The sequence below is a fragment of the Cucurbita pepo genome, chromosome 2 (assembly GCF_057944985.1).
Source record: "Cucurbita pepo subsp. pepo isolate OVF chromosome 2, ASM5794498v1, whole genome shotgun sequence".
NCBI classification, from domain to species: Eukaryota; Viridiplantae; Streptophyta; class Magnoliopsida; order Cucurbitales; family Cucurbitaceae; genus Cucurbita; species Cucurbita pepo.
The window spans coordinates 11,234,050-11,260,922 of record NC_141799.1 but is presented as its reverse complement, the minus strand read 5'-3'; the positions used below and the strand labels follow the sequence as shown (position 1 = coordinate 11,260,922).

Here is a 26,873-nt window from a genome sequence, read left to right as displayed (position 1 = left end):
CATACACAATTTCATGACAGAGACTGAAGCAATATACTATAGCATCAAGATATACCAAAGATAAAAGTCATCAATTTAGCAACCCTACCTATAATACAAATCCTACCCAATTGAAAAAAATATATAGATATATACATATGCGAGAGTGGAAAATGTCATACAGGTTGGAAAAAAAAATATATTTTTCCACCTCATAAGAGTACTTCATATTAGAAAGTTCTCACAAAAAAAATTTGTCTCACTCCACGAAAAATTAAATAACTCTCTATATTTAATTTCTTAAATAAATATCAAAACCCATTTAAAAAAATTATAAAAAAAGAAAAAGAATAAGAATGATTTTTTTTTTTTTTTTTGTATGACTAACACGTTAATGTAAACATGATCTTAACCACGTTAATTATAAACAGATGTAAAAATTCATATCAAAATCTCGACTTTTGAGGTTATTGTTTAGAGCCCTACTCGACCCTCTTCGAGCTTGTCTTTGACACTCGTGTCAACTCTCTCTCGAAATTAGCGTATGCCTTAGCTTCAATGCACATTCTTGGTGTCATTCTTGGTGTATTGGATGATGCACCGTCCTCCTCTGTCGCATCATGACACTTCTCAATTTTGGGACTCATGTGGTCGGATAGATGTCACTTGAGGGTCGCCCCTTGTCAATCTCGACTTTTGAGGTTATTGTCTGGAGCCCTACTTGACCCTCTTCGAGCTTGTCTTTGACACTCATGTCGCCTCTCTCTCGAAATTAGCGTATGCCTTAGCTTCAATGCACATTCTTGGTGTATTGGATGATGCACCGTTCTCCTCTGTCGCATCATGACACTTCTCAATCTTGGGACTCGTGGTCGGATAGATGTCACTTGAGGGTCGCCCCTTGTCTGTCTTGTGTGGAGGTCACAATCTACTTCATGTCACTAATGTTGTGACATGCTGCGTCCTGCAATAAATGAGGGTTTTCTTCCTTCCGTTGGATGAGGGTTTTCTTCCTTCCGTTGGGCTTGAAAAGCTTACGATGAGAGGGAGGGTCGTTGGGACCAGGAACATTCCTTTGTGTATGTGCTTCCTTATTCCATTACAAAAATCGGGCGTAATCAACTAGACCCAGTACGGTATTCTTTCGAATCCGGAATATGATGCTACCAATAATTGCGGTAATTCACATATGGCACATATGGCTTTCTCCCATCAATCAATACTCATTGAAGAAATGGAAATTTCCATATTTTTTTTTGATGAAAAATGTGGAAAAAAAATAAGAGAGATTGCGTTTGGAATAAAATTAAGTTATGTTATTTGTTCTGAGATGAATTGATGTATTTTTTTTTTAATGTCATTTTTTTTTCTATTTTTAATGAAATTGGGTCGCTTCATGACCTAGTTTTTGTGCCTATAACATGATGAAACCAACTCAAACAGAGAATCCAAAAAGATAAAAACAAACCAACCTAACAAAAAAGTTATGAATAATGAAAATTTGAGAATGAAAAGAAAATGAAATCTAGCAAGCTTTTGAACAATTTGGGCAATTCTCCCTCCAAACCAATTTTGATTCAAACTAGTTTATTTAGCTTCATCTTGGGCTGAGGAGGCCTATAACTCATTAACATGAAATTATTATGTGTAACATGAAATTATATGCAGCTATTGACTCACGAACTAACTCATTAACATAATTAACTCATTAACATGAAATTATGTGCAGCAGCCCTATAACTCATTAACATGAAATTATGTGCAGCAGCCCTATAACTCATTAACATGAAATTATGTGCAGCTATTGACTCACGAACTAGAACCTTGTGACCTTTAAAATTGGAGAGCACTAAGAGTTATAGAGTGACCCGAGCACTAAGAGTTATAGAGTGACCCTAGATTCGTCAAATTATTAAAATTTGAAGGAGTCAATGTCCAAATTTATAGGATTCAAAACAGACATATTATTGATTCATGGCATTCCAAGTACAGAGGTTTGTAGGATAAAATGAAGAAAGGTTGAAGAAAAATGAATTAGGCACGCCCAAGAAGAAGATTGGCTATAACCAAGATGATACTACAAATATCTTCCACAGTCTTCCCGTTGCCAGACAGCGCCGATGGGTCCTTCGGCGGCTGCGTGAAGCTGTCTAGACAGTCGCCGGCCTCCGTCATGGCTGCAGACGCCTTAATGTTGACGCCATTGTAGTCACCTTTCCCCAAGTCGTTCTTCCCATCCTCGATGTCGCCGGCGGCATCGTCATACTGTTCAGCACAGGTGGCATATCGCTCCTTAAGCTTGGGATCGGCTGCCTTGGACGCCAGGGACTGGGCGAGGGCACGGGTTTTAGCAACCTTGTCGTGGGCGAGGTTCAGGGTGAAGGTGGCCAGCCCTTTTAGGTCTGTAGTGCCAGCAGATTTCAACACGTTAAAGCAAAAAGAAGGGTTTCTAGTTTTCTTGCAGATGGTGGAAACGATGTCGTTTTGGGAAGCTGCATGCATGGGCACCATCCCATCGAAGAACAGTACTAAAAGGACAATCGTAAAGACTGCAAGAAAACTAGAAGATGCCATTTTTTATTTTGATTTTTCTGTCTGTTTTGCTCAATTAATTCATAGGGAGGGTTTACATATTTATACGCTCACAAATATTCCTTTTAATAGCTTTCACGTTAGAATTTTAAGTAAAAGGCTATTAAAAGAAAAAACTAACAAAAATAGACCAAATAGGTTAATCTTTTTTCTCTCCAAACCCAATCACAAATTAGGCTTGGTTATTATGCACTTTTTTTTAGACAATACACCCTCTTCCTCCGTGTGCCACTCTCGTGTTAACTTTGACTGACTACACATGAGATTCATAACTTTACTCTCTTCTTAAACTAATAATATTTATTAATAATATTTATTTTACAAAAAAATCAAAGTTATTAATGTAATATTGAATCATGGTTTTCATGCCAAAGGATAATATTTAATAAATAACCTAAAGAATATATAGTACATGGATAGTACTAATACGTCCACAAATATTTGTTTTGCCAATATTTGTTGTTGGCATTACGAAAAGTAGTCCTTGCCGTGATTGTGCGTTTTGATGTAAGGAATGTGAGTCAATAAACTCACTTGGTTAAAATCATGGATGTGGGAATCATGCATTGAGAAGTTAGTAAGTCAACAAGGTCGACTTGTTTAAAAACATGGGATGTTGAGAAGTTAGTAATCATGGAACATTTGGGGGGCAATCATGACGGACACCAACCTCAGCCACAATTTTCTGCAAGTTTGTTAGAGGCAATCATGAACTAACTCAGCTGGGGATTTTTTGGGTCGGATAGAGGCAATCATGAGATAACCCAAACCATCCTTAGTCCCATAACTTAGAAGTTTTTTTGGAGTTAGCCAACTACTACATAAGGTTCTTTTTTTTAGGAATTATTCAAACTTTGACAAAGTTAACTAAGAGGGGTAAGTTTTTCTTAGGACTTTTTCAAGAGCTTAAGGAGTTTTTGGTGTATGTGCTAATGCTAGCACTATTTTATGGTTCAAGCATGGTGTACAACGATGCCTCGAGAAAAGGATTGGGGTTGCGTGTCTGTGTTAATGGAGAAGTGATTGTATATGGCTCCTAATAGCTTAAGAAATATGAGCGTAACTACCTAACCCTCGATTTGGAGTTAGCAACTGTGGTGTTCACGTTAAAAATATGGTAACGTTACTTGTATGGTGAAAAGGTACAGGTAGTAAAACCATAAGAGCCTCAAGTATCTTATTCAGGTAGAAAGAGTTGAACATGGAACAAAGGAGATAGTTGGAGTTTGTGAAGGATTATGATACCAAGATCATTTATCACCCATGTTAAGCTAACATAGTGTCCAATATGTTGAGTAGAAAGAAAACTCACTCTGTCGAGGAACTAGTTTGGCAAATAAAGAAGAATTGGACCACATCTAGTGTTGCATCCAATTTTTTTTGCATGCCTAAACGAAGTGTCGCAAATATTTTCCAACAAATAATTGAATCGTTCAGTCTATCCATCAGTCTGGAGATGGTAACTCAATAAGATATTCGAAGTTGCCTTCAAGAACTCGAATTAATTCGTCCAAAATGTCTTGAAAAATATGTTTGAAAAATAGTTGGTCAGCTAATTCGACTGAACATATCTTGGGCGTGAGTATGAACGCGACATATTTTGAGAATCAGTCGGCGATGACCTGACTTCATGTTTGCCAACCTTTGGGTGTGTGAGACACACTTTCACAAGGTCTTGTTGGCACCTGCAAAGGTTCGAGGAGTCCTCAGATCTTGTCCTTTTCAACTTTGCCTTGTTGGCAAATGAAGCATTTCTTGGTGTACTATATTATGTCTTCTAACATATTTTGTCAAAAGTACCCTTCTAATCATGTAACCTAGTAAAAGTAACGAAGGTTTAAACCTGTGTGCACTTAGAGAATGGAATAACTCAGGAGTTAGTCCTAAACATCTTTAAAACGAGAGATAAGATTTAAATTGTCTAGATGCTCTTAAGAACCCAATAGGCTTCCACAATATCTAAGAATAACAAAGGTAACTCTTTCAGGTTGTTAACAATATGTATGGTGTTAATAGGGTCTCCGCTACCGTTTCCACTCCAGTACCCATACCGTCGAGTTTTTAATCCGATACTGTACTATCGAGCCAGGTATAGGTCAGCTAGAGTATTGCAATTAGGTGTCCCAACTTTGTGAAAATTGTCAAATGTCTCTTGAACAAGACCACTTACATGTAAAACCATTCTTGAGATGGGTGCATGGGATCATGTAGGTTAATCCAATAGTTTTGGCCGGCACACAAGGGTCGCTTCCCCCAAACTCTAGTGACTTTATGGTCCTGTGGGAGGGTCCGCCAACTAACCTCCCATAAATGAGGTTTAGACTAGAAGACACCTTACTGTCCAATCAAAACTTTATGAAGTATTACCTCAATCCAAGGCATTGGACATTCACTGCAAGAGCATAACAAGCTATATAAATATAAGAACATAAAAGGTTTTTTTACCCTAAAGATGAAATTTATCGTCTCGTAAACTCACAACACCAGAATTAGGAGACCACCTCCTCGAACCCAGAGTAAGTCCATGAGTAACTAGAGAACCACATAGAACTTTAAAGCACCTCAGATGCTCAAATAGCAGTAGAGACAAGGATTAAACTTATTAGAGCCCGGAGAAAAGTCCATGGTACCTACCAGGATGAGGATGCCATAAGAGCCTATGAGTAGATTGCTTATTGAGTTTTTTTTTTTTTTTTTTTTTTTTTTTTTCTTTCTTTCTTTCTTTCTTTCTTTCTTTCTTTCTTTCTTTCTTTCTTTCTTTCTTTCTTTCTTCAGGTGTTTCTAGGTTGGAATTGAGGTGGGGAGCATTTAAGAGTTGTTTGGTCACAAAGGGGTCATTCTAAAGTGTTAGCTCATCTTCCTATTTTGTGTCTTTTGTATTTCGTTCTTTAATTGTATTCCAATGGCAATAAGTGAGAAAGCTTAGTCACAATCTATTTTCTCTCATTAAGTTTCATGAATTAGAGAATAATAAACCTTCCAATTTATTGTCTAATTATCTAATATAGCAACTTGTTGTTCAATTAAGCTCACTAGGACGAGGCTTATCCAATTCATGACTATGATTATGATTCATTTAACTCTCAAATTAAATGGTTAGCTATTTATTGGTTTCACCTTAAACCAACTTACTAACGACAACAGCCTACATCTGCCCCTAGCATATATGGCCCTTTTTGGACTTTCTCTCTCAGGTTCCCTTCAATGTTTTTAAAACGCGTCTGCTAGGGAGAGGTTTCCACATGATAAAGGGTGTTTCGTTCTCCTCCCCAATCAATATGGGATCTTGCAACTCTTCCTTCGGTCTCAGTCGTGGGTGTAATGGACGATCAGTCAAACTTAACTCATTCACATACTTGACGAAACAAAAAAATTAGAGGTTTTAATCATCTTACCTATGAAGCCATTGACAGAGTCGATGAAGAAAGAATCCCAACTAATGACGTAACGGAAGCCGAGTTCAATTCTCCTCTTTCAGATTGCGTGTAACTGAGATCTATGAAAATAGTCGAGCTTGCTCAACCTTTATTGCTAGCTGCTTATGCATTCAAACGAGAAAAGAAGATAAGAGAGAAAAATAATTAGAGAGTTTAAAAACATAAACGAATGCATTTTTTATTTTATAAAAAAGTAAAAAGATTTCGCTAGAAGGAGAGATTGACGGACCTTGTAGTTAACAGCAACACGCTAACCAACCGAGAGATTCCAACTAATCACTCATTTCATTTTGAATTTATTTATTTAAAATTTATTTTTATTCGTTTAGGATCATTAATTGAGGGCCAAAAGCAGCATTGGAAAGCTTCAATGAGACACCGAGATTTGAAGTGAAAGATGATGCTGGGATGACAATTGCAAAACATGGTTCGATAAAAAGAAAAATGAGTAGAGGCAAGTTCATGGTACAAGAAGTGGAAGGAAGAAGAACAGCTCTGGTGGAGATGCTGGTTGATTTTCGTAATTCGGGTCCATGTAAGTAGAGACCGGGTTGAGGGGCTTGCAAAGTTGATCCTGTCAGAGGCATGTCGAGGTAATTTACGACATATTTGTGCTACACAGGATGTTCTCACCTTCAACATAATATAATAAGGCAGAAGTGTTGAAAATTGTTAGCGTCTAACTTTAGCTAGTTAAAAGGAAAGATCATGAATATATATTTCAAAAATACTATTTTAAAAAAATAATAATAATAATGTTAGGAGAGTTATAATCAAAATGAATAATATCATATCATTGTGGAAGTAGATTGTTCCTATCGAAAAGTTCAAGAACGGAAGAGAAGTATGGTTAAAAAAAAGGTTTAATTGTTCGAGGTTGAGTTGGAAAAATATTACTATAAGATTCTCTAATTTCCTCGTCGACATTGACATCAGTTGCGCTTTCCGTCGTGGTTCTTAGAGCTTAATGCTATGTGGCATAGGATTATTATGTGTATGCATACTATTTATCTAGTAATCCCCAACTATATGGCAGAACAAATCTAGTCATATTATACCTTGAATAACTTTAGTATCCATAGTGAAGCAACTAGTTGTATAGGTGCAAAGCAGGTCTTGAAGGACAAGCACCTCGACACATGGCCCAAAGCCTATGTGTGTGTCAAACCAGGTTCTTGCACAAATTCTTCACGTTAAGGATATTTAGTACTAAATTATAGTTTACCATATATGTCATATTTGATATTTTATTATAGGAGAAATATCTAGATATTTGTCTTATTAGCATAGGTATCTTTCCATTTATTTTATTTCCATTTATTTTATTTCCATTTATTACTCTTTCCATATCCTTGTAATTTATTTGATTATAAATAAGATAACTTTCACACCATTTAGGTGTGGTAGATTAAGCAAACATTCTCATGGTATCATAGCCCTTTCGGTTGAGCAACCCCGATCCTTTATTTTCAATGGCTTATGAATCCCCTACTCATCTTCTTCTCCACCACCCCTGCGGCTTTAATGCCGCAGGCGCAGTCTCCATGGCTGCCGTAGGCGGAGCCGATTGATTACTCTTCGGCTCTGCCCTTTTGACCTCCAAATCACCCTTCGCCATATTTTGTACATACAACCTCACCTTTTCCAAACATAACCTCTTTCATTTTCTTCCCAATTTTCCCTTCATCCTTCATCCTTCATCCTTCATCCTTTAGAGAAACCCTAATCTTAGGACCTTCATCAGCGTTCTCTTCGGAAATATACAGAATCTCAATAATTCCATCGACCTTCTGCAGAGATTTACCTTTGGAATCTGGGCGCCGCACTGGCCTCTTTGCCAACCAAGTTGCCGCCGCCCTTCTCGCCAAAATTGGCTCCTTCGCCCAATGTGGCAACTCTTTCGGTTGCCCTTCTCACCAAAATTGGCTCCTTCGCCCAATGTGGCAACTCTTCCGGCTTCAACATTGTCTTTGTCCCTTGCTCTAGGTTTCCCCTTCTACTTCTTGGGGTTAGACATATTCTCACCAGAGCCAAGGCAGAATCATCGCTAAGCGACAATCCCTCTTCATGGGTTAGACATATTCTAGCCGAAACCAAGGTAGCATCGCCGCTGAGCGGCGATCCCTCTGCAATTTTCGATAGCCAAGAAAGTGCTTCTCTACGCCTCCTCCAAACCAAATTGTTGACATCTTCACGAAAAGTGTTTCTCAACCTCTCTTTGAATTTTTCAAATCCAAATTTCACGTTCATTCAAATCCGACGCTCAACTTGCGGTAGGGTGTTAAGGATATGTAGTACTAAATTATAGTTTACCATATATGTCATATTTGATATTTTATTATAGGTCAAATATCTAGATATTTGTCTTATTAACATAGGTATCTTTCCATGTTATTTCCATTTATTACTTTTTCCATATCCTTTTAATTTATTTGATTATAAATAAGATAACTTTCACACCATTTAATTTATTTTATTATAAATAAGATAACTTTCACATCATTCAGGTGTGGTGGATTAAACAAAACATTCTCACTTCAAAAAGGGATTAAAGCTCTTGTATCATCATATGTATGAGAATTTGGCACCTAGGCATATGTATTCAAACACATTGAAGGCACTTTAAGAAATCATAAGTTTTGGATCTAAATGGGTTTCAAGTTGTAAAACCCCATACAAATCAAGTTCTTTATGAAAGCAAAAAAAATATCCAAATGTTGTATCCAAATCCCACGGCCAAAATGATCGGTCCGAGTTTTTGAAGGGTTAATAATGTATGTATTACTAAAATTGTTAACCGCTTAGAAATATTTTTATTAATTTAGTTATATATATATATATATATATATATATATATATATATATATATTAATTTTGTTGATTTTGTTTATATTGGAGTATATGATTTTTATATAAGTCTAACTTTAGTTCAGTAGTAGAGCGGAGGACTATAGTGGTTGAAAAATCTCAAAGCCATCCTTAGGTTGCTGTTTCAAATCTGACAGGTTGAAGTTTTTAAAATACTATTAGAACCGTTCATAGTTTAGGGATATTTTTATTAATTCAGCTTTTGTCGATTTTGTTTATATTAGGGTATGAGAATATTATACAAATTCAACCTTAGCTTAGTTGGTAAAACAGAGGATTGTAGTGGTTATTTGAAGAATCCCATAGCCATCTTTAGGTTGTTGGTTCCACCCATGTAACTATAATATTTTAATATTAGTTTAAATTTTTAGGTATTTTGTTGATTGATTATATACTATGAATATAGATAATTAATTATAAGCGGTAACTTTTGAATTGATTCATTGCATATCATTTGCATGTTTTCCAATAATAATATTCATGCAGGAGAGGGTAGTGCAAAGGAGTTTTGAATTTATTGCACAACTAAAAGTTTATATGTGATAACAATTTAAATTTGTAGGTCATATTTTCGGGTTAAGTGGGTTACCAATCCAACCAACCCGAACTTTTGAGTTCCAAAAAATTCTCTCAACCCAACCCAACTCAACCCGACCCATGTACACCCGTAATTTATATGATTTGTGGGCTTTATGCCATAAAATCTAATCGTTAATTGTTTTATTTTTAATAATAATTTTGATTATTTTATATGCAATTTAACACTATTATTGGAGGATAAATCTAAGGTTATTAATGTAATTTTGAACCATATATATATATATAGTTGACAAATGGGTGGATCATGTTCAAGAAATAATCTAATGGGTTTATGGTATATGGATAAAGTTTGGTGCTTAACTTGAGATTCTACCTCGGTTGTAGAGTAGAAAGAAACATTCTTTATAAAGTTGTGGAAACATCTCCCTAACAGACGCGTTTTAAAACCATGAGGCTGACGGCGGTACGTAACGGGTTAAAACGGACAATATCGGCTAGTTATGGGTTTGGACTGTTACAAATGGTATCAACGTCACACACCAGCCGTGTGCCAGCGAGGATATTGGGCCCCCAAGGGGGTGGATTGTGAGATATCACATCAGTTGGAAAGGGGAACCATACATTTCTTATAAGGGTGTGGAAACCCTTCTGTGTCACCGAGGACGCTGGGTCCCAAGGGAGTGAATTGTGAGATCCTATATAGGTTAGAGAGGAGATCCAAACCTTTCTTATGACAGTAGTTTTTATAGTCGATTCAATAAGTCTACCCTTATATTATTTTTAAGAATTATCAAGATTGTAAACCATTCATAAAAATGCCACAACCAAAATTCTTTGGTATCAATTGTTGTGACGGAAGCGGAGGCAAGATCGGTTAAGATCGGTCGTACTCACACACCCACAAATATAAATTAAACAAACAGACACAAAAATTTACATGGTTCGAAAGGAAGAAATTCCCTACCTCCACCGGTGATAGCCAATCAATAACCAAAGTGTTTACAAGTGTATTTCACACTCTCACACTACAAATTCTGTGATTAAAGTTCCTCCCAATTGCCTCTCGTCAAATACAAAAGGACAATGACTCCACATCTTAAAGCCATGCTAGACAAACTTTTATATAAACGTAGCAATACTAATTCTCATACATGAATTAAAGCAACACTAGCATACATGAATCAAGATGATTCATGTACCAATATGAGATAATGTACCAATATGGGAGATAAACCAAATGAATCCAATAAATTCATGAATCAAAGTGGGGAATGTACCAAAAGTATTAATGAACCAAGTCTTCATGAAAATTCTCAACAATCTCCACCTTGTCGATCTTCAAGCATATAACTTATTTGGCGGCCACCAAGTCAACCAGCTACTTTTTCCATCCAATGTTAATCAATCCATGTAATTCTGGAACTTTTTACAAGCAACTATCTTTGTTAACATATCCGCAAGATTATTAGCAGTTCCAATTTTCAATAAACAAATGTTCCCTTCATCAACAATTTCTATAACAAAATGAAATCGGACATCAATATGTTTGGTACAAACATAATTGATTTAGTTCTTCGACAGCTATCACAAAACACTTCTATTTATTCTTGAGAAATACCTAAGTCATTAACCAAACCATGCATCTAGGTTATTTAAAAAGTTATAGTGACTGTCATATGCTTTGCTTCAATGGTAGACAATGCAACAATAGACAACAATGTTGAACGCCAACAAATAAGTCCACTAGCCATATTTGACAGATAACCAGTAATTGATCGTTACTTATCAATCTCCACTTGTCTCTTGGAAGCAATTGACATATCATCAACATACAAGATCAAATAGATAAACAAACCACACAATTGTCAAATTGACTATGAGTGTACTTATGCTCCACCATGAAGTGATCAAAATTCGTATACCATTGACGAGGAGATTGTTTCAGCCTATACAAAGATTTCTTCAATCTACACTACTCGAAAACCAACTCACTGTGTCATATATATTTCTTGTTCTAAATCTCCATGCAAGAAAACAATTTTTATATCAAGTTAGCAAGCTCAAGATTGAGTTACTTTGTGGTTAACAACCACGCTCTAACCAACTGAGCTATTCGAGCCCACCAATTTTTTTCGTTGATTTCCTACCTTTAATATAGCTAAAACATAGACATAGATTGATTTTTTTAAAAAAAAAAAAAGAGAAAAAGAGTTCAATAAAATCACTAGAAAGAGGGTTTGAACCTCAAACCTTGTAGTTAAGGCCACATACTCTAACCAACTAAGCTATTCTAGCCAACTGAAAAATTGGTCATTTTATTTGAAGTATATAAGTATAACTAATTGCCAAGGATTTGTCTTAATACTGAAAGAATCTGTTATTTGAGTTATGTTTATTGTTTGATTTAATTAATTGCAAAAGCAATATGTTAAGCTTCAACGAGACATTGAGAGTTGAAGTGAAAGATGATACTGGAATAACACAACAGAGGCGAGTTCATGGTAGAAGAAGGCCTTGAGTTTCAAAAGAAGGAAGAACAAGAGGTAATACAACAACTCAGGTGGAGATGCTAGTTGATTTGCGTTATTCGGGCGTATGTAAGCCGAGACCGAGTTGAGGGTTTTGCAAAGTTCATCGCGTGACACACTAGCTCTTAAAGCATCTAATTTACCACCACGGCAATAAGAAGAATCCAAGATAGCTTACCATGTCTGTTAATAGTCGTGAACAATATCACCAAAGTCAAGACCATTTTCAATTTCTTGTAGTACAACTTAGTGATGTCAAGCTTGTCTCAATTTCGTTAGTGCCTTATCGGGTGTAGAAATAGTTAGGGATCTCTGGACAAGACCTTAGTTCCATAAACTCGTCACAAGTGCTATGAGGTAAACTCGATACTTAGTCAACACACGAAGTTGCTCCCCCACTTCAGTGTGATGTTATGGTCTTGTGGAGGGGTTGCTAGCTAAGCTTTCACATATGATATTCAGGTCTCATGACGTCATATCGTGTTTCATGTCAACATGTTTGTTGAGGTTGCTCCTCTTCAACTTAGGATACCAATGATTTACTTCCTAATCAATATAAGCGGCTAAATAAGAAGATCATACAAGTTGGTTTACCGCAAAACTCGGTTAGGTCGTTCAGGTGATTGTGCGACACTAGGTTAGGTGAACAACCTCCAAACCTTTATTGGGTTTGTAATACACATGAAAACTGACTTAGGAACTTCTAGACCTTCCGGAAGCTTAGATAGGTGTAGGAGCATTAGGTGTATGAACTTGTGCATGAACTTCCTAAAGTCCATATTAAAGCTCATGGTAACTAACTAGGTCATGGATGTTTAAAAGCCTATAAAGGTAGGCTACTTACCAACTATTTTTATGTTCACCGCTAGATAGTTGATCTAGTTGACGTGGGAAGCATTCTGGAGTTGTGGTCCAGAGTCGGTTCTTTTGGTATTTTGGCTATAGTTCGTTGGGTGTCTCCTACCTTGGTCCCGATTTTATATTAATACTCAAACAATAATAAATATATTTGATTTTATCTTTTAATGTTCTGTTATTTTTAAATTTTCAAAAAAAAAAAAATTATCGTACTTTTCAATGTCAATTTGTTAGCCTATGTTGATTCGTGATTTGGAAGTTCAAAAATTGGGTCGTGGCATCAAATTAGTGACCTAAATGGCAAATGTGTATCTTAAATGCTGAAATAGTAACAAATATATGAATAATAGAGTAACTCAATCAGTAGTCACATTTTGAATTCATTAATATAGCCTAACAAGATCGATCAAATAATTAATTTAGCTTCAATACGTAGGTATCATTGGTTGCAAAACCACAAGAGACCAAAAAAAAAAAAAAAAAAAAAAAAAAAAACATAAAAACTAAATTAATAATAAAAAACAGAAAAAAATTGCATAATACAAACAATTTAGCTCATAAATTTTATCCTATAATTATAAACCAACTCAAAATGGTTGGCCAAAATTACAGCACCATGTATCTAAACATCTATACAAACCAGAGCTCGGCTTTCAATCTAAACCAGTGAGACGCTGACCTGAGAAGGTGAATTCAAGGGAACACTACCAGCACAGCCAACAAATGCAAGCTCCATTTAAGAGGAATATGGGACTACTGCAATGAGAGAAACTGTCATTGTTTCTTGGTGTGCTCGACCGGGAACTTTTCTTCCGCTTCTCGTTTCCAGAAGTAGTTTGATGCTTCTATCCACTGTGGATGAACCAGAAACTTCTGCTCCTTCACCGCCCAACGCGACTTCTCCGTTCCAGCATCTGTTGAGACTATATGTGTCACAGCTGCGTCGAGTTCAGTTGAGCATGTGCCTCCCAACTGCTCAACCATTTTCCAGAGGTGATGGTTGTCAGCCTGAAATTTGGTAGGGAACACTCGGCTGAAGACAACCTTGCATCCCTCCAGGACTTTGCTCCGAACAGTCTTTAATACCTGTTGAATTGAAGACAATATTATGTCCATGACATAAATGTAATAATATTCTCGATACTCATTTCCTTCTCATGTGAATTGACGAATATATTTGATATTTTTCTAAATTTACAAATCTATTAGACATAAAATTCAACTATTACTAAAACTTGAAACTTCCCGTTTTGAGTCTAATAGATAAATAAATTTTGAAATAGTCAAATAGGTTAAGCACTTGGGAGATGGTTTAGGAATTACTATACATAATTAAAAGTTCACAGAGTTGTTACAAAATTGAAAGTTTAGGTGCAACGGCCTAAGCCTACCACTAGCAGATATTGTCCGCTTTGGGCTTTCCCTTTCGGGCTTCCCCTTAAGGTTTTTAAAACGCGTCAGCTAGGAAGGGGTTTCCACACCCTTATAAAGGATGCTTCGTTCTCCTCTTCAATCGATGTGGGATATCACAATCCACCCCCCTTCCGGGCCCAGCGTTGGCAATTGTTCCCTTCTTCCATCAATGTGGGATCCCCCAATCCACCCCCTTCGGGGCCCAGCGTTCTTGCTGGCACACAGCCTTGTGTCCACACCCCGTTAGGGCTCAGCCTCCTCGTTAGCACATAGCCCGGTGTCTGGCTTTGATGTCATTTGTAACGGCTCAAGCCCACCGCTAGCAGATATTGTCCTCTTTGGACTTTTCCCTTTGGGTTTCCCCTCAAGGTTTTAAAACGCATCTGCTAGGGAGAGGTTTCCACACCCTTATAAAGGATGCTTCGTTCTCCTCTCCAATCGACGTAGAATCTCACATTAAAGATCTATTAGACCTAAAACTTGATACTTCAACCATGTTTATTTGTGAACTAATAATAAAAATGTCATAAGCTTATTGAATATTTCAATTTGATCGAGTAAAAGATAGAAATGTAGGGATGAACGAGAAATTCCAGCCATCACAAGAAGCACAACAGATCTCTAAACTTTTAGAGGAAACAAACTTTTACCTGCCTCACATCTCTGTCTACCAAATCTTCAGAGAGTTCCTGCAGAAGAAATCCTAGCAGTGAGATTGAGGCAAAAAAGATCGAAAACAAAAATGTAAGAATAGATAGGGAAAGGGAATACATTAAAGAATATATTATGAACTTGCTTGAGAACTTTGAGAATGGTCGCCAGTGCCCCATCCGTTTCACTCTCGTCACTCTTCAACTCAGATAGAGATTTACAGTTGAACCCAAATTGGTGACAACTTGAAGCAAAAAAATGATATCTCTCCATCAATATCAAGTTTTCTTTATGCTTTGTCCAGGCCTATCATAACAATTGACAATGTTTAGCTCCATATTTATGAGTAGGTAGTTCAGCAACCCAAAGATGACGAAATCAATGTTCCAAGCTCCGAAAAAAGTACCCCAATTCAACATCAATATCTAAGACAGAATCACAAAGAACAGAAAACCAGGCTTGTGAGATTTCTGCTTGAGGAACTAAGACAATATCACTAAGTAAGCATTTACAAGCAATCCCATTACAAGATTCTATCCTATTGTTTAATGGAACTACATTACACTAAGAAAATCCACAGGAGTAATGGAAGGAGATTCCTCAAGAAAAAAATAAAGGGGACAAAAACATAAAGAAGAAAGAGAACTTGAGATTACACACAACATCTAACTAAAATAAGTATAAACGAACAGGTCAATAAAAAAAAAGGTCGGGAGCCGAAATGTTGCCTTAAGTAGAGTATTTTCGTATTTTTTTTAGGATGTTAAATTTATCGGGCCCTTTCAATGTATGAAGGGAATCCCACGGTCACATACTCGTTCAATGATGATAAATAGGCAGGACCAACAGATCAACCGTATAAAAATATAGCTAATTCTAGATACACTTACATTTTCAGTATCATCGAGGATCAGAACAGCACTTTCATGACCCAGCACCACATCAAGACCCTTTTGATGTTTTTGAGTGCCATCATCCCGAGAAATAACTTTAGAACTAAAATACTCCCTCTTGGGGTCCAACAACTTTGCCATTTCATATGCATATGCTCGTTCCCCCATAGTGTATATATACATCTCAAATAATTGACTAGCTTCTTTCAAAAACGTATGGACAAATGGCCTCAATTTTGTCATGGTATGCACGGAATGCAACAGGAAAAGGCTGCCTTTCGTGACATCTATCCGAAGTTTTATCACATAGCATAAAAGATAAATGGAGTAACCAACATCAGAAATTTGTAGGAATGTTAGACGATTAAGCCAACTTTATAAAATTAATTATAAGACATTATATAAGAAATCAAGATTAAATAAAATAAGCACTATTTCAAAGTTATGACAATTAATGATTTAAAAAATTAAATCAATAAATAATAAAACTATGCTGTTTGCTTTCATGGTAATAGGGACCAAGGTAAAAAATAGTTAATTGAAAGTAAGAAGGCTTGAGATGCACATTACAAAATTATGAAAATTATGTCAGTCTCCTCATCTTAAAATAGGCCACTGAAACCCAACTCTCAACAAATCTCTCAAAAACTTCTCTAAGTCAGAGTAGAAAGATGCAGAGATAGCCTCATGAGTCATGCCTAAGAGTGTGCTTATACTGATTGATTCAATCAGTTATTGTTATTATTATTGTTATTGTTGTTATTATTATTATTAATATTATTCATGAAAAACCAAATTTTATTGAGGAAAAAAAAAAAAGGAGAGAATACAAGGGCATAAAAGAAACAAGCCCACAAAAGCGAATTCAATGAAGTAAAATATGACATAGTAATTATGAAGTCCAAAGAGAATCATAGAACTTGCAAGGGGCCAAACATCACTCGATCCCCTTCCAAACATCAATTTTAGTTTTTAATTAAACAGAGAAATGAGTAGCACAAGAATGCAATAAACTGACCCAAGTTTGAATTTGTTAGACCTCCAATTACCTTGGTGATTAGAACATTCAGTTAAACCGTTTTATTTGTGTTTAAATTTGAATAGGAAGTTAGAAAGGTGGTTGTAATTTCCCCAGGCAATTATGAAATTCCGAATGAGAGCAATCCTGAGTAAAGGACGGGTACATGAATGAACCAAGACCACATCCGAATGAGAGCGATTCTAAGGATAGGACGACTAAGAAAGACTTAAAATAATTGAAAGTCACTACCTGGGAACAAAACATACTAGAACTCGTGTTGGTCTGTGGGGATAGTCTCCACACTTAAGAAGCAAGGAGTAGGCCATATGACTACGTCGTAGAGGATGTAGGGGAATGTCGGAGTCATCAGATGCCAAATCTAAATTTCAAATCCTAGACATGGATGGTCACAAAATAAAGTTCCACTTACAGTAGTTTGAACCATGGTTTCATTATTAATGTTTAACTTGCACTAAATGAACTTTGATGGACACTTAGAGTTTTCCCAATGCAACTTGACTTCAACTTTGACACGACTTTACTTCATTTAATATAACTTTAGTTTAACTTCGGTTTGACATAAATGAAGCCGAGCCCATTTAATGCAACTTTATTTTGTTTTAAACTTAGATTTCAAAGAAGATACTGTGTTTGTGTCCATGTGACATGAGAAAGACTCTTCAGCTCGTACCAAATGGGTTTTATCCCCTGCGGTTTGTTGTCTATGCTATAGGGAGGAGATTTTGAACCACCTCTTTCTTAATTGTCCTTTTGCATATAAAGGGCGGTGTTTGTTTTAAATAGCTATGTGGTTGGATATTTGCCTCCCTAGTAAGGCGGATGAGTGGACGACAGACAAGTTGGAACCTCAAAGGCAAGGTCCTTCTAAATTGTGCAGTTACAACTCTCGTTTGGCTTACTTATTTGGAAAGAATGAAACCGATGAATATTTGAAGATAAGTCTGTTTCTTTTCGTTCTTTTGCGATAATGTACATCATTTAGCTTCTTGGTGGCGTTCAGACCATACCAAATTATTGTGTAATTATAGCCACCTTTTGATCATGACAGATTAGAGGGCATTTCTTCTCTTTTGGGGAGGTTACCTCTACCCCTTCCTTTTGGGTGTAACTTCTTCTCTTTGGTATTTATATGTATCTGCATTTCTTACAAGAACAACAACAAAAAACAAAACAAACAAAAAATTATTATTAAACTATGTGCTCCAAATTTGTCCATGCCGAACTTAAAAGTTTTAATTTTAAATAAAAGAAGACTGTTTGCTAACCTACAACTGTAACTGCTCAAGGTGCTAATAATTTAAGAAAGAAAGTACAAAAGCTCGGGACTTGGGGAATATACTGAGATGTTTCTTATTAAAACAAACAAAAGAAAAGAGCAGGGGTGACAGCAAAATCACTATGGAAAAGAAACAAAAGTAAAAACAATATGAAGTTACTTTAGAAAATAAAACTATGCACAGATGAGAGGACAGTGTACCTTCTAGGGAATCCGTTTGATTCCTTAAATAATCCTCTTCAGGTGTCAAATGCCCCAGCTGAGTTGAATTTAACAGTGTGTGATCTAGATCAAGAACCAGGATAAGCTTTTTATGCTGCAACAAGTTCTTCATGTCTATGTTACGAAGCCGGTTAATTTCATCATTATTAAGCCTGAGTCCCTACAAGATTCTCAGAAGGGTCATATAGTTAGCACATAGTTTGATCCACTGGCAATTACAAGTTATTATTACGTCTCCAGTCATAGTAAATTAAACTCCATAGGTTTCAATTTTTTCAACAGTGAATGAATGTAACTGAAGTTAAAATAATATCAACAGAACATCTCAAACTACATAGGAAAATTCACCGCTTGCTTCTTTTAAAAAAGAAACTGACAATATATTGATCAAAGAGGCATATACAGACGAAGGGGAATGAGATATCCCCACAAAGCCAAAGGGTCACGGGATCATTTCACTATTTTCCAGCAGAAAGTTGATCAAACAGGATTGAGGGTTCCATTAACTGGAAATCGTGTAAAGGAAAATACAAAACTTATGTAGTATCTGAATGTCTCAGACAGACTAGAAAGCGGAGTCACAAATACAAGGTTGGATGGTTGAAAGGTGGAAATGAAACAAATTATTTCCTTGATTTATGTCCCACGGAGGGAAATGTCTAACATACAAACATGTATGCCAGAACCATAGCTGAACAAAAAAGGAATAGTAAATCTGCGTAACCAGACAGATTCTCAAGAGTTGTAAAAATCAATGAACTCGAACAAGATAAAAATATTGGACAATCATAAAAGATATCCTTAAGCTCCAGTGATTTTTGGTCCCTCATCATGTTCTATATTTCCCTCAATGGAACATACATCCATGACCCACCAGCTTAGTGACTGCAATACATAAAATCATTGCCATGGTTCCAAAACAAACGCTATATAGCACAAGTTAAGGAAATCAACAAGCCCTTCATGAAAGGTAGACAAAAACTTGATGCAATCCCAATAGGCTATAGCAAATGAGGCAGTAGAGGAGGAGATAACAAAAAGTAAGCAAGGGTGGATTTTCAAAATAGACCTTGATAAAGCCTACAATGCAATGGATTGTAGATTTTGAATAGTGTTCTCTAAGAACGGGTTTTTTTCAATGATGGAGAAGATGGATGAGTTTTGTATTATCAGCACAGCCCTTTTTTTTCTGTTCATAATGCAAAACCAAAAGGAAAACTTTCCCTGGAGAAGATGGCTGAGTTATATATTTATCAGTACAGCTCTTTTTTCCTGTTCATAATGCAAAACCACAAATAAAATTAAAAGCTTGACATCATTTCTCATTTCTCATTCCTCTTCTAAATGGATCCCATTTTGTAAACTAGCCTTCTGAGTTCCTTCCAGCCATTCTATACATGGTAACAAAGAATAGAAGATAATTATGCATCCAAATAAAGAAATTATACCTTATGTATATACCCAAATGTCACGCCAGATTCCTCATCCAACCTCTGCCCACAGATGATACACATGTTTCCAAACGAACCAGGATGACTGCATAATTGCTGCTTTGATAATACTTCTGCATTGATTGTTGTTTTCAAAACAGCAGAATTCAGAAAATAGAGAGAAAAGAAAACAATGCAGAGATACAAGGGAACAAATACTCATGAAGGCTTTTATATCTCAAGTTAATAAGTTATAATTACATGGAATTGAATGGGACACGATAGTAGAGGAAGAAAGGAGCCAAAACAAGGGATATATGGTGAGCAGAGGACTGATGGGCTGAAATAGTTCATGAATTCAGATACTGCGAAATTGATGCATACCATTTAGCATCCCTGTTATTCCTAGTTCTCGAATAACCAAGAATCTAAAATGACTATTTTCATTTAGACCAAAGATCATTCACCGCTACCATATGGAAGAATAACTCCCATCCTATGTTAAGATAAAGCCAGAGGAAGTACTCAGGCCCATTTTCTTACAATCCAGTCAGGCACCACTCCTAAAATCAGAAAAATCTAACTTGGAGGCACCTGAATAGGTCCCATTTTCTCTTTAATGTGTAGTGAAGTTTGATGTCTGACGAAATTGGATTTTTATTAAAAGTAACAAAGTCAACTTTTTCCGTGTCTAGAAAAGACAGTGTGCCTCTGAATCTATGTATTCTAAGAATGTGGTTGGCAATATGCTGAACTCCTGGGAATGAGGGGTTTATCCAATGAAAGCGGATGCTGATCACTTTATCAAAATTCCGTACATGATAAAGAGTAAATAGACCAACTCAGGCACCTCCAAGTTAGATTTTTCTGATTAGTGGCGCCCAGACTGGGGCTGAGTACTTTTTTATGTGATTACGCTTCTAGTTACAGGGATGTAGGTTTCTTTCCCCTCGCTTTCAATTTATATTTTATATGGAATACTTCCTTACCCGAAAATACTAATAAGTTGGTATTTATAGATATATAGATCATTTGGAGACAACATGATATGGTTTTTAGAGAAGCTCATACAATTCAAATAAAAGAGGGATAAAGAAAGGTGACAAACTTCCAATCAGATTCAAATACAAGAAGGGAAGAGAAGGCAACCACCAAAAACACAAAATGCGACAGAAGAGTCCGAAGGGAAAAGCTCTACAAATATAGAGAGAGGATGGGGAAAAGGGACTGATTCAACAAGTACATCACATACATAGTTGTCTAAGAAGTGAGGAAGTGGTTAAGTATACTACAGGTGGCAGCACAAATTAGCTACATTGAAAGTAAAGAGTAGAGACAGTAAAAGAGGCACAACAAAAGGAGTAGGAACAGTTCAATTTACCTGAACTATGCTCTTCAACTCCATACAGAATATCCTCCCCTGAGTTTTCCAGCTTCTCCACCTTGTGACGTTTTATCCTAAAAAAATAAATGAATTGAATGAAAGAAAAAATCACATGTTAACTTTTGATAAAATGAAGATAAATTACCGCAATTTAGTTATATCATATATGGTTCTAACTTATAACAAATCCTACAAACCCTCGTTATTATGTATAGAAATGATAGTCGCCACTTGCCACAACTCAATGTTGGTATTCATGCAAAAGGAAAAGAATACATTCTTCTTCTTCTTGTAACTTGGTTTCTTAAAATTTCTACTTAAAAAAACGAAGTTTGAAATTCGAAGCTTAAAATCTTTAAATTGTTATAGACTAGCACAAGAAAGCCAGATGGGAAATCTGTAATGTTAAACCAATCCTTATGAAAGACCGTCCAGAAATTAAAAACAGAAATCCATTACTCTTAAAACATAATAACTCCTATTTTCCTATTTTTCACCATATGAGGATTTAAAAGAGAACCAGACAACCTATAAAATACTTCCCATTTGAACTCAACATTAAAGTATTGAACACATTAGATTAACCAAAAACTATAATTCCAAAAAAACACTAAACCAGTGTCTTCAGATATTATTAACTTCAAAGATCAATGGAAATTTATTAATTTCAAAAAAACTAGAAGTACCTCTCAGTTTCAACATTATTATGACCCTCAGCCTTTTCATTCGGCGATGAGTCAGAGGAATGAGAATCCAGAGCTACATCAAGAAATGCAGCAAAATCGTCACTGCTCGATGAATGAGCCGGAGAATTAGTCACAAGGCTCATCTGAAATATCCACCAAGAAAAAAAAAAACCCTTAGGAGATTGTAGCATAAATATGCAAATCCAAGAATAGAAAACATTAGGGAAAATTCAGAAAGGAAACAACCCAAACAAAATACATTATGCATGTAGTTTTATGTATCATTTATAAGTGGAAAGAAAAATACAAAATAAATAGCTCCTTCATGTGTAAAGAAGATGGACAAAGACAGAAGAATTCTACGATAACATCATCTTCATCTCCCAAAATAAGCTGACTTTAGTTAGTAGGTTACGGTACTTATTAGTTTTAATCATTTCCAATAAATTTGTGCATACCTCGACTAATTTCACAAAGCAACCACCGAAGCCTAGAACATTCGGGGTTCAAAAATCATAAAATATATAAAACTCTACATAAATTTCTACCATAAACTTATAACCTCAAACAAAACTGAAACATACCACTCCATCCAGCCTTCTCTTTCACGCATGAACTGTTATTATTGCTGGCATGCATTAATACAGTTACTAACGAGTGTTTTATTCGGGGTTAAATTAAACATTTTGCATTCTCACAAAACTTATATTATGTTACAAGGACATGAATTTGGAAGAAGATTTTAGACTCTTTTCCTTTTTGGATTTTTTCTTGAGTTGGGAAGACTCTTCACATGCGCTAACTTGAAATTTAATAGACCAGAAATTCATCCTCTGTCATCTTCAAGCTGAAAGAAAAGAGAACATATTCAAAATCAAAAGATGAAGGAATTGCTTAACATAAAATGCACCATAACCATTTGGCTAACAAAGACCCACTACAACACCTCAGCTTACCAATGCCTAAACCCCCTAGCTCCCTGACCTTGACACCACCTCCCACCTACCCAAATGAAACCCACCTCCTTCCTCCACGTCCTCCCATAAAAAGCCCCTCATCATCTTCTCCAACTTATTGCACACTGCAACAGGGACCTTAAAAACAGAAAGGAAGTAGATAAGGATGCCACTCATGACAGATTGAATCAGAGTAAGTCACCCCCATAGGAAAGAATGCCTTATTCCAAGAGGCCAACGTATGATCATTTCCCTCTTGTTCTGAGTTTGTGCTCGTTTAAATGGGCCCCACAATTTTAGAATATTTGGCTTGAAGCTCCAAATTTCAAGGAAAAGGTGGAGAGTTGGTAAGCTGAACAAAATCTGAATAGTTGGGTGGTTATAAGTTTATGGAGAAGCTTAAAGGGTTGAGGTCTTGTTTAGTGGCATGGAACAAAGAAACCTTAGGGAATGTGATATGAAAAATAGAACTTCATTGCTTAGATTGCTCAAATTGATAATAAGGAGGAACAAGGAAGGATGTCCCCAAAGCAAAAAAAAAAAAAAATGATAAGAGTTAGACTGAAAGCGGTCCCTGCCAAATTTAAATGAGGAACATATCCAGAACCAAAAGATGCAAAATTAGATGGTTAAATGAGGGGCATGAAAACACTCCCTTTTATCACAAATGGGTTTCATCTTGGCGGAATAGAGCCTTTACCTCTGCCCTCGAAAGTGACTTTGGAAGACTTCTAGCTATGGATAGAGAAATAGAAGATGAGCTTATTGACTTCAACTAGAAGTTATATACAGCAGATAATGGTCTTCGGTTTATGATGGACAGCATACTTGGGCTCTGCTAGATGATCATAGAAGCTCAAGGCTAGAAAGACCTTTTGAAGAGGATAAATTTTCAAAGCTGTCAAAGACTTGGGCAGCCTCAAATCCCCTGGCCCTCATGGGATGATTGGAGAGTTTTATGAAAAGTTTTGGAACATTTCGATACTACCCAAGAATTTTTTTCAAACTCATGTCATCAATAGGTGCACAAATGAAACCTATGTTTGCTTAATCCCCAAGAAGAAGAAACTCTCAGAGACAATTATTTTTGGCCAATTAGTTTGATTTCCGCCTTGTATAAGATTATGGTTGAGAAGCTTGCTAAAAAAGTGTTGCTTTCCACAATCAGTATTGGAGCCCCTTATTCAAGAAAGGCAAATCTTGATGCTATCTTAGTGGCTTCCGAGATTGTTGAAGCCTAGAATGTGCCCAAGAAAAGTGGTTTCCACCTGAAGCTTGATCTGGAGAAAGCGTATGATAAGGTGGACGGTAGATTCCTTGTGACTTTGGAGTTGAAAGGTTTTGGATGGCTTTGGAGGAAGTGGATAAGAGGGAGTCTGAAGACCACAAACTCTTATATTTTGATTAATGGTATACCGAGAGGAAAGTTTTTGGCTACAAGAGGTATTGTATTAGGCTGGAGATTTTCAACATTTTGTGGGTTGGTTCACGGTGAGTACGCTTCTTGGGCTTGGAGCTTTATAGTTGCTTGGAATTTGAAAAGTAAAACCAAGGTAGTTGGAAGTTGAGCCTTTAAAGCTCTTTTGCAGCAATGTGGAAGGAAAGGAATGCTTGAGCTTTTGAAGATAAGTCCTTTATGTCTTGATTTCTTTTGTAATTTGGTACAAAATACAGCTTCCTGGTGGATTTCTTTACATGCAAACTTATTTGTAATTACATTTCAATGATTATAAATTATTGGAAGGCTCTCTTTGTATAGGATTTTGGGAGTCTCTCTACCCCCGACCCTTAGGTTGTTCTTGTTCTTTTGGTGGAATATATTCCCTCTTTGGTTCTTGTAATAAATAAAAAATTACCCAAGATAATGCTCTTACATCTATTAATCTTGAGGTCCAAAATCACTTCAAAGGAAAACAACCTATTCAAGTTCACAAAAGAGCATTCCTTCCCCAAACAAAAGAAGAGGGAATCATTAGCAAATTGAAGACGAAAAAGGCAAACTGACTCCCTCCCTACCTGAAAACGATCAACGCAACCCTTTTCCATACTAGTTGACACCAACCTGTTTGAGAACATCCACAGCTAGAATGACGAGAAAGGAGAAAGGGAATCTCCTTGCCTAAGTCACCTAGTAGCCCTAGTCCCTCGGTTTTCCATTAAGAAGGATGGAGAAATTAATCTTCTTGAACAACTCTACATCTAAGTTCTCCCTTTGAAGCCAAAGTCATTCTTTCTTACCAAGGGTCGTGTCCAAGAACTCTCAATCAACATGATCAAATGCCTTCTCAAAATCAATTTTGAAAATCATTCTTTTCCCTTCTCTATAGTCCTCAATTGCGTCATTGGCTATGAGCACTTGGTCTAGGATTTGCGCCCCAGCTACAAAAGCACCTTGAGAAATAGGGATAGTACTAGGAAGGATTTTCCTGAAACAGTTAGCTACAATGGCAAGGTTCTTATAGATACTCGTGACAAGACTAATAGGTCAGAAGTCCTTGACTATAGAGACTGTCTCCTTTTCGGAACAAGACACACGTCTCATCCGTAGGAAGAATCAATTACCACCCCCCACATAAAATTCATAGAAGAATCAACCACATTCTTGCATAAAATTCATATTAGAACCACTCTTCCCTAATCATTTTTACCCAAGGCCTCAAATTGTGCATCGACCCTTGATAATTTGTACTCAAGTCTCCATGACAAGTGGACTTTCACTATTTATACCAAGACCAGAAATACTTGCCTCAAGACTCATCATATCAACCGTCGACAATTTATACTTGAGGCCTCAACACCCAGTAGTGACACCATCCCTCAATCATTAACACCAAGGCCTTAATATTCACTTACTTTCCTTAAAACAATACCAACCATCAATCATTTATACTTGAGGTCATGATATTCTCCATACTCTGCTTTATCACAAACGCAAGGTCTTCTGACCCTTTTCACTTACCAGCTTGACAATTGCCCATATATGCACATCCTATACATGCTTTTTAGACCTGCTGCTCACGCTTTAAAACACAATCATCATGCTTAGTTTCAACATCACACCATGTTTAAGATCACAAGAGCGTAACTCAACATGACACATCAAAACACAATCCATTCAATACAGCATTCAATTCAATCACTTATATCAAACAAAGCATGCACCATACAAAACATACAAGGATACCAAAGCATATAGCAAATGGACTCCACAAATTCAAATTACTTACAACACGTCCTACGGCGCTTCTAAGTTGTTCTATCAATTCCTGAAACAATAAAGGAAAGTGTTTGGAGTTAGAATTTGGTTCGAATTTTTAATTGAAAATACAAAGGTATTTAAGAAGGCTTACCAACTAGTTTTCACCCAATGTTGACTTTAAACCTTAACTTGATTAGTTCAAACCTAAATACAGAAGAGTTTCAAGAGTTAAAGCCTGATTTACAGCACTTAAGGGTTTAGAATGAGTCATATCCACTAATTCTTACCGAAAAAGCACGGCACATTGCTGGTTTTTGTTCGAATGGGTACGACTTCACAGATCTTACTTCTGTTGACTACGGTTAATCCGATTAGAGGCTATTCGGAGCATGGGTCACAAAACTAGCGATTTGGAGTCCTTAGAGGGTGGTCTTCGATGCTATTCACGGCGTCGTGAGTTGGGTTGATGCAAAAAAATTGCCGCAGCTTCTTGGGTAGTCACCTTCAGGAGTCAATTGCGTCGTGGCTTCCGCTGAACGTGGAGTAGATCGCCACCGCAGTGGAAAACGCAAGTCGCCAGGGAGGAGCTAGAACAGTCCGGGGAAACCCTCGCCGTCGCTCGAAACCGGCCGCTACCGAATTCGTTTCAAGGTCATGCGCCGCCGCCGCGAGTGCACTGCCGCTTAAGGTCTGATTTGTTGCTGTGCGTGGCTCGCAGAACTCGTGGGTCGTTTGTCACCCGGTCGCCCAGTCGCCCAAGAACGCACTGCCACTACTGAAACTGTCGCTCAGCTCGCGGTTTTCCGATAGCCTACGTCGTGGGAGAAGAAGGCTAGAATAATCACTCTTGTTATTGGCATAATTGATTTACTTCTAGATTATTTTTCTACTACTCAGTGCGTGAAGGATGGTTTGTTGA

The 26,873-nt window shown here is 36.7% G+C and overlaps 1 protein-coding gene and 1 pseudogene across 1 annotated transcript; both read right to left on the bottom strand.

Annotated features, from left to right (window-relative positions):
- Positions 1 to 1,919: 1,919 nt before the first annotated feature.
- LOC111788430 (pectinesterase inhibitor pseudogene) lies at positions 1,920 to 2,568 on the bottom strand (annotated as a pseudogene).
- Positions 2,569 to 13,288: 10,720 nt separating this feature from the next.
- LOC111789337 (RNA polymerase II C-terminal domain phosphatase-like 4) lies at positions 13,289 to 26,873 on the bottom strand. The gene is made up of 11 exons (XM_023670070.2): positions 26,242 to 26,873; positions 26,106 to 26,158; positions 25,983 to 26,021; positions 21,800 to 21,942; positions 21,111 to 21,187; positions 19,748 to 19,863; positions 18,279 to 18,459; positions 15,757 to 16,046; positions 14,987 to 15,172; positions 14,866 to 14,904; positions 13,289 to 13,888 (listed from the first exon to the last, which is right to left on the bottom strand). Exons 4-11 carry the CDS (start codon positions 21,940 to 21,942, stop codon positions 13,577 to 13,579), a joined length of 1,344 nt encoding a protein of 447 aa, XP_023525838.2. The 5' UTR covers positions 25,983 to 26,021; positions 26,106 to 26,158; positions 26,242 to 26,873; the 3' UTR covers positions 13,289 to 13,576.

Excerpts from the sequence above, each read along its gene's own strand:
- LOC111789337 (XM_023670070.2), bottom strand. The coding sequence starts at position 21,942 with ATGAGCCTTGTGACTAATTCTCCGGCTCATTCATCGAGCAGTGACGAT. Across the intron at positions 19,864-21,110 it reads AGTTGAAGAGCATAGTTCAG|AAGTATTATCAAAGCAGCAA; the intron begins GTAAATTGAACT and ends CAATCAATGCAG. Across the intron at positions 14,905-14,986 it reads TTCATAATATATTCTTTAAT|GAACTCTCTGAAGATTTGGT; the intron begins GTATTCCCTTTC and ends TTTCTTCTGCAG.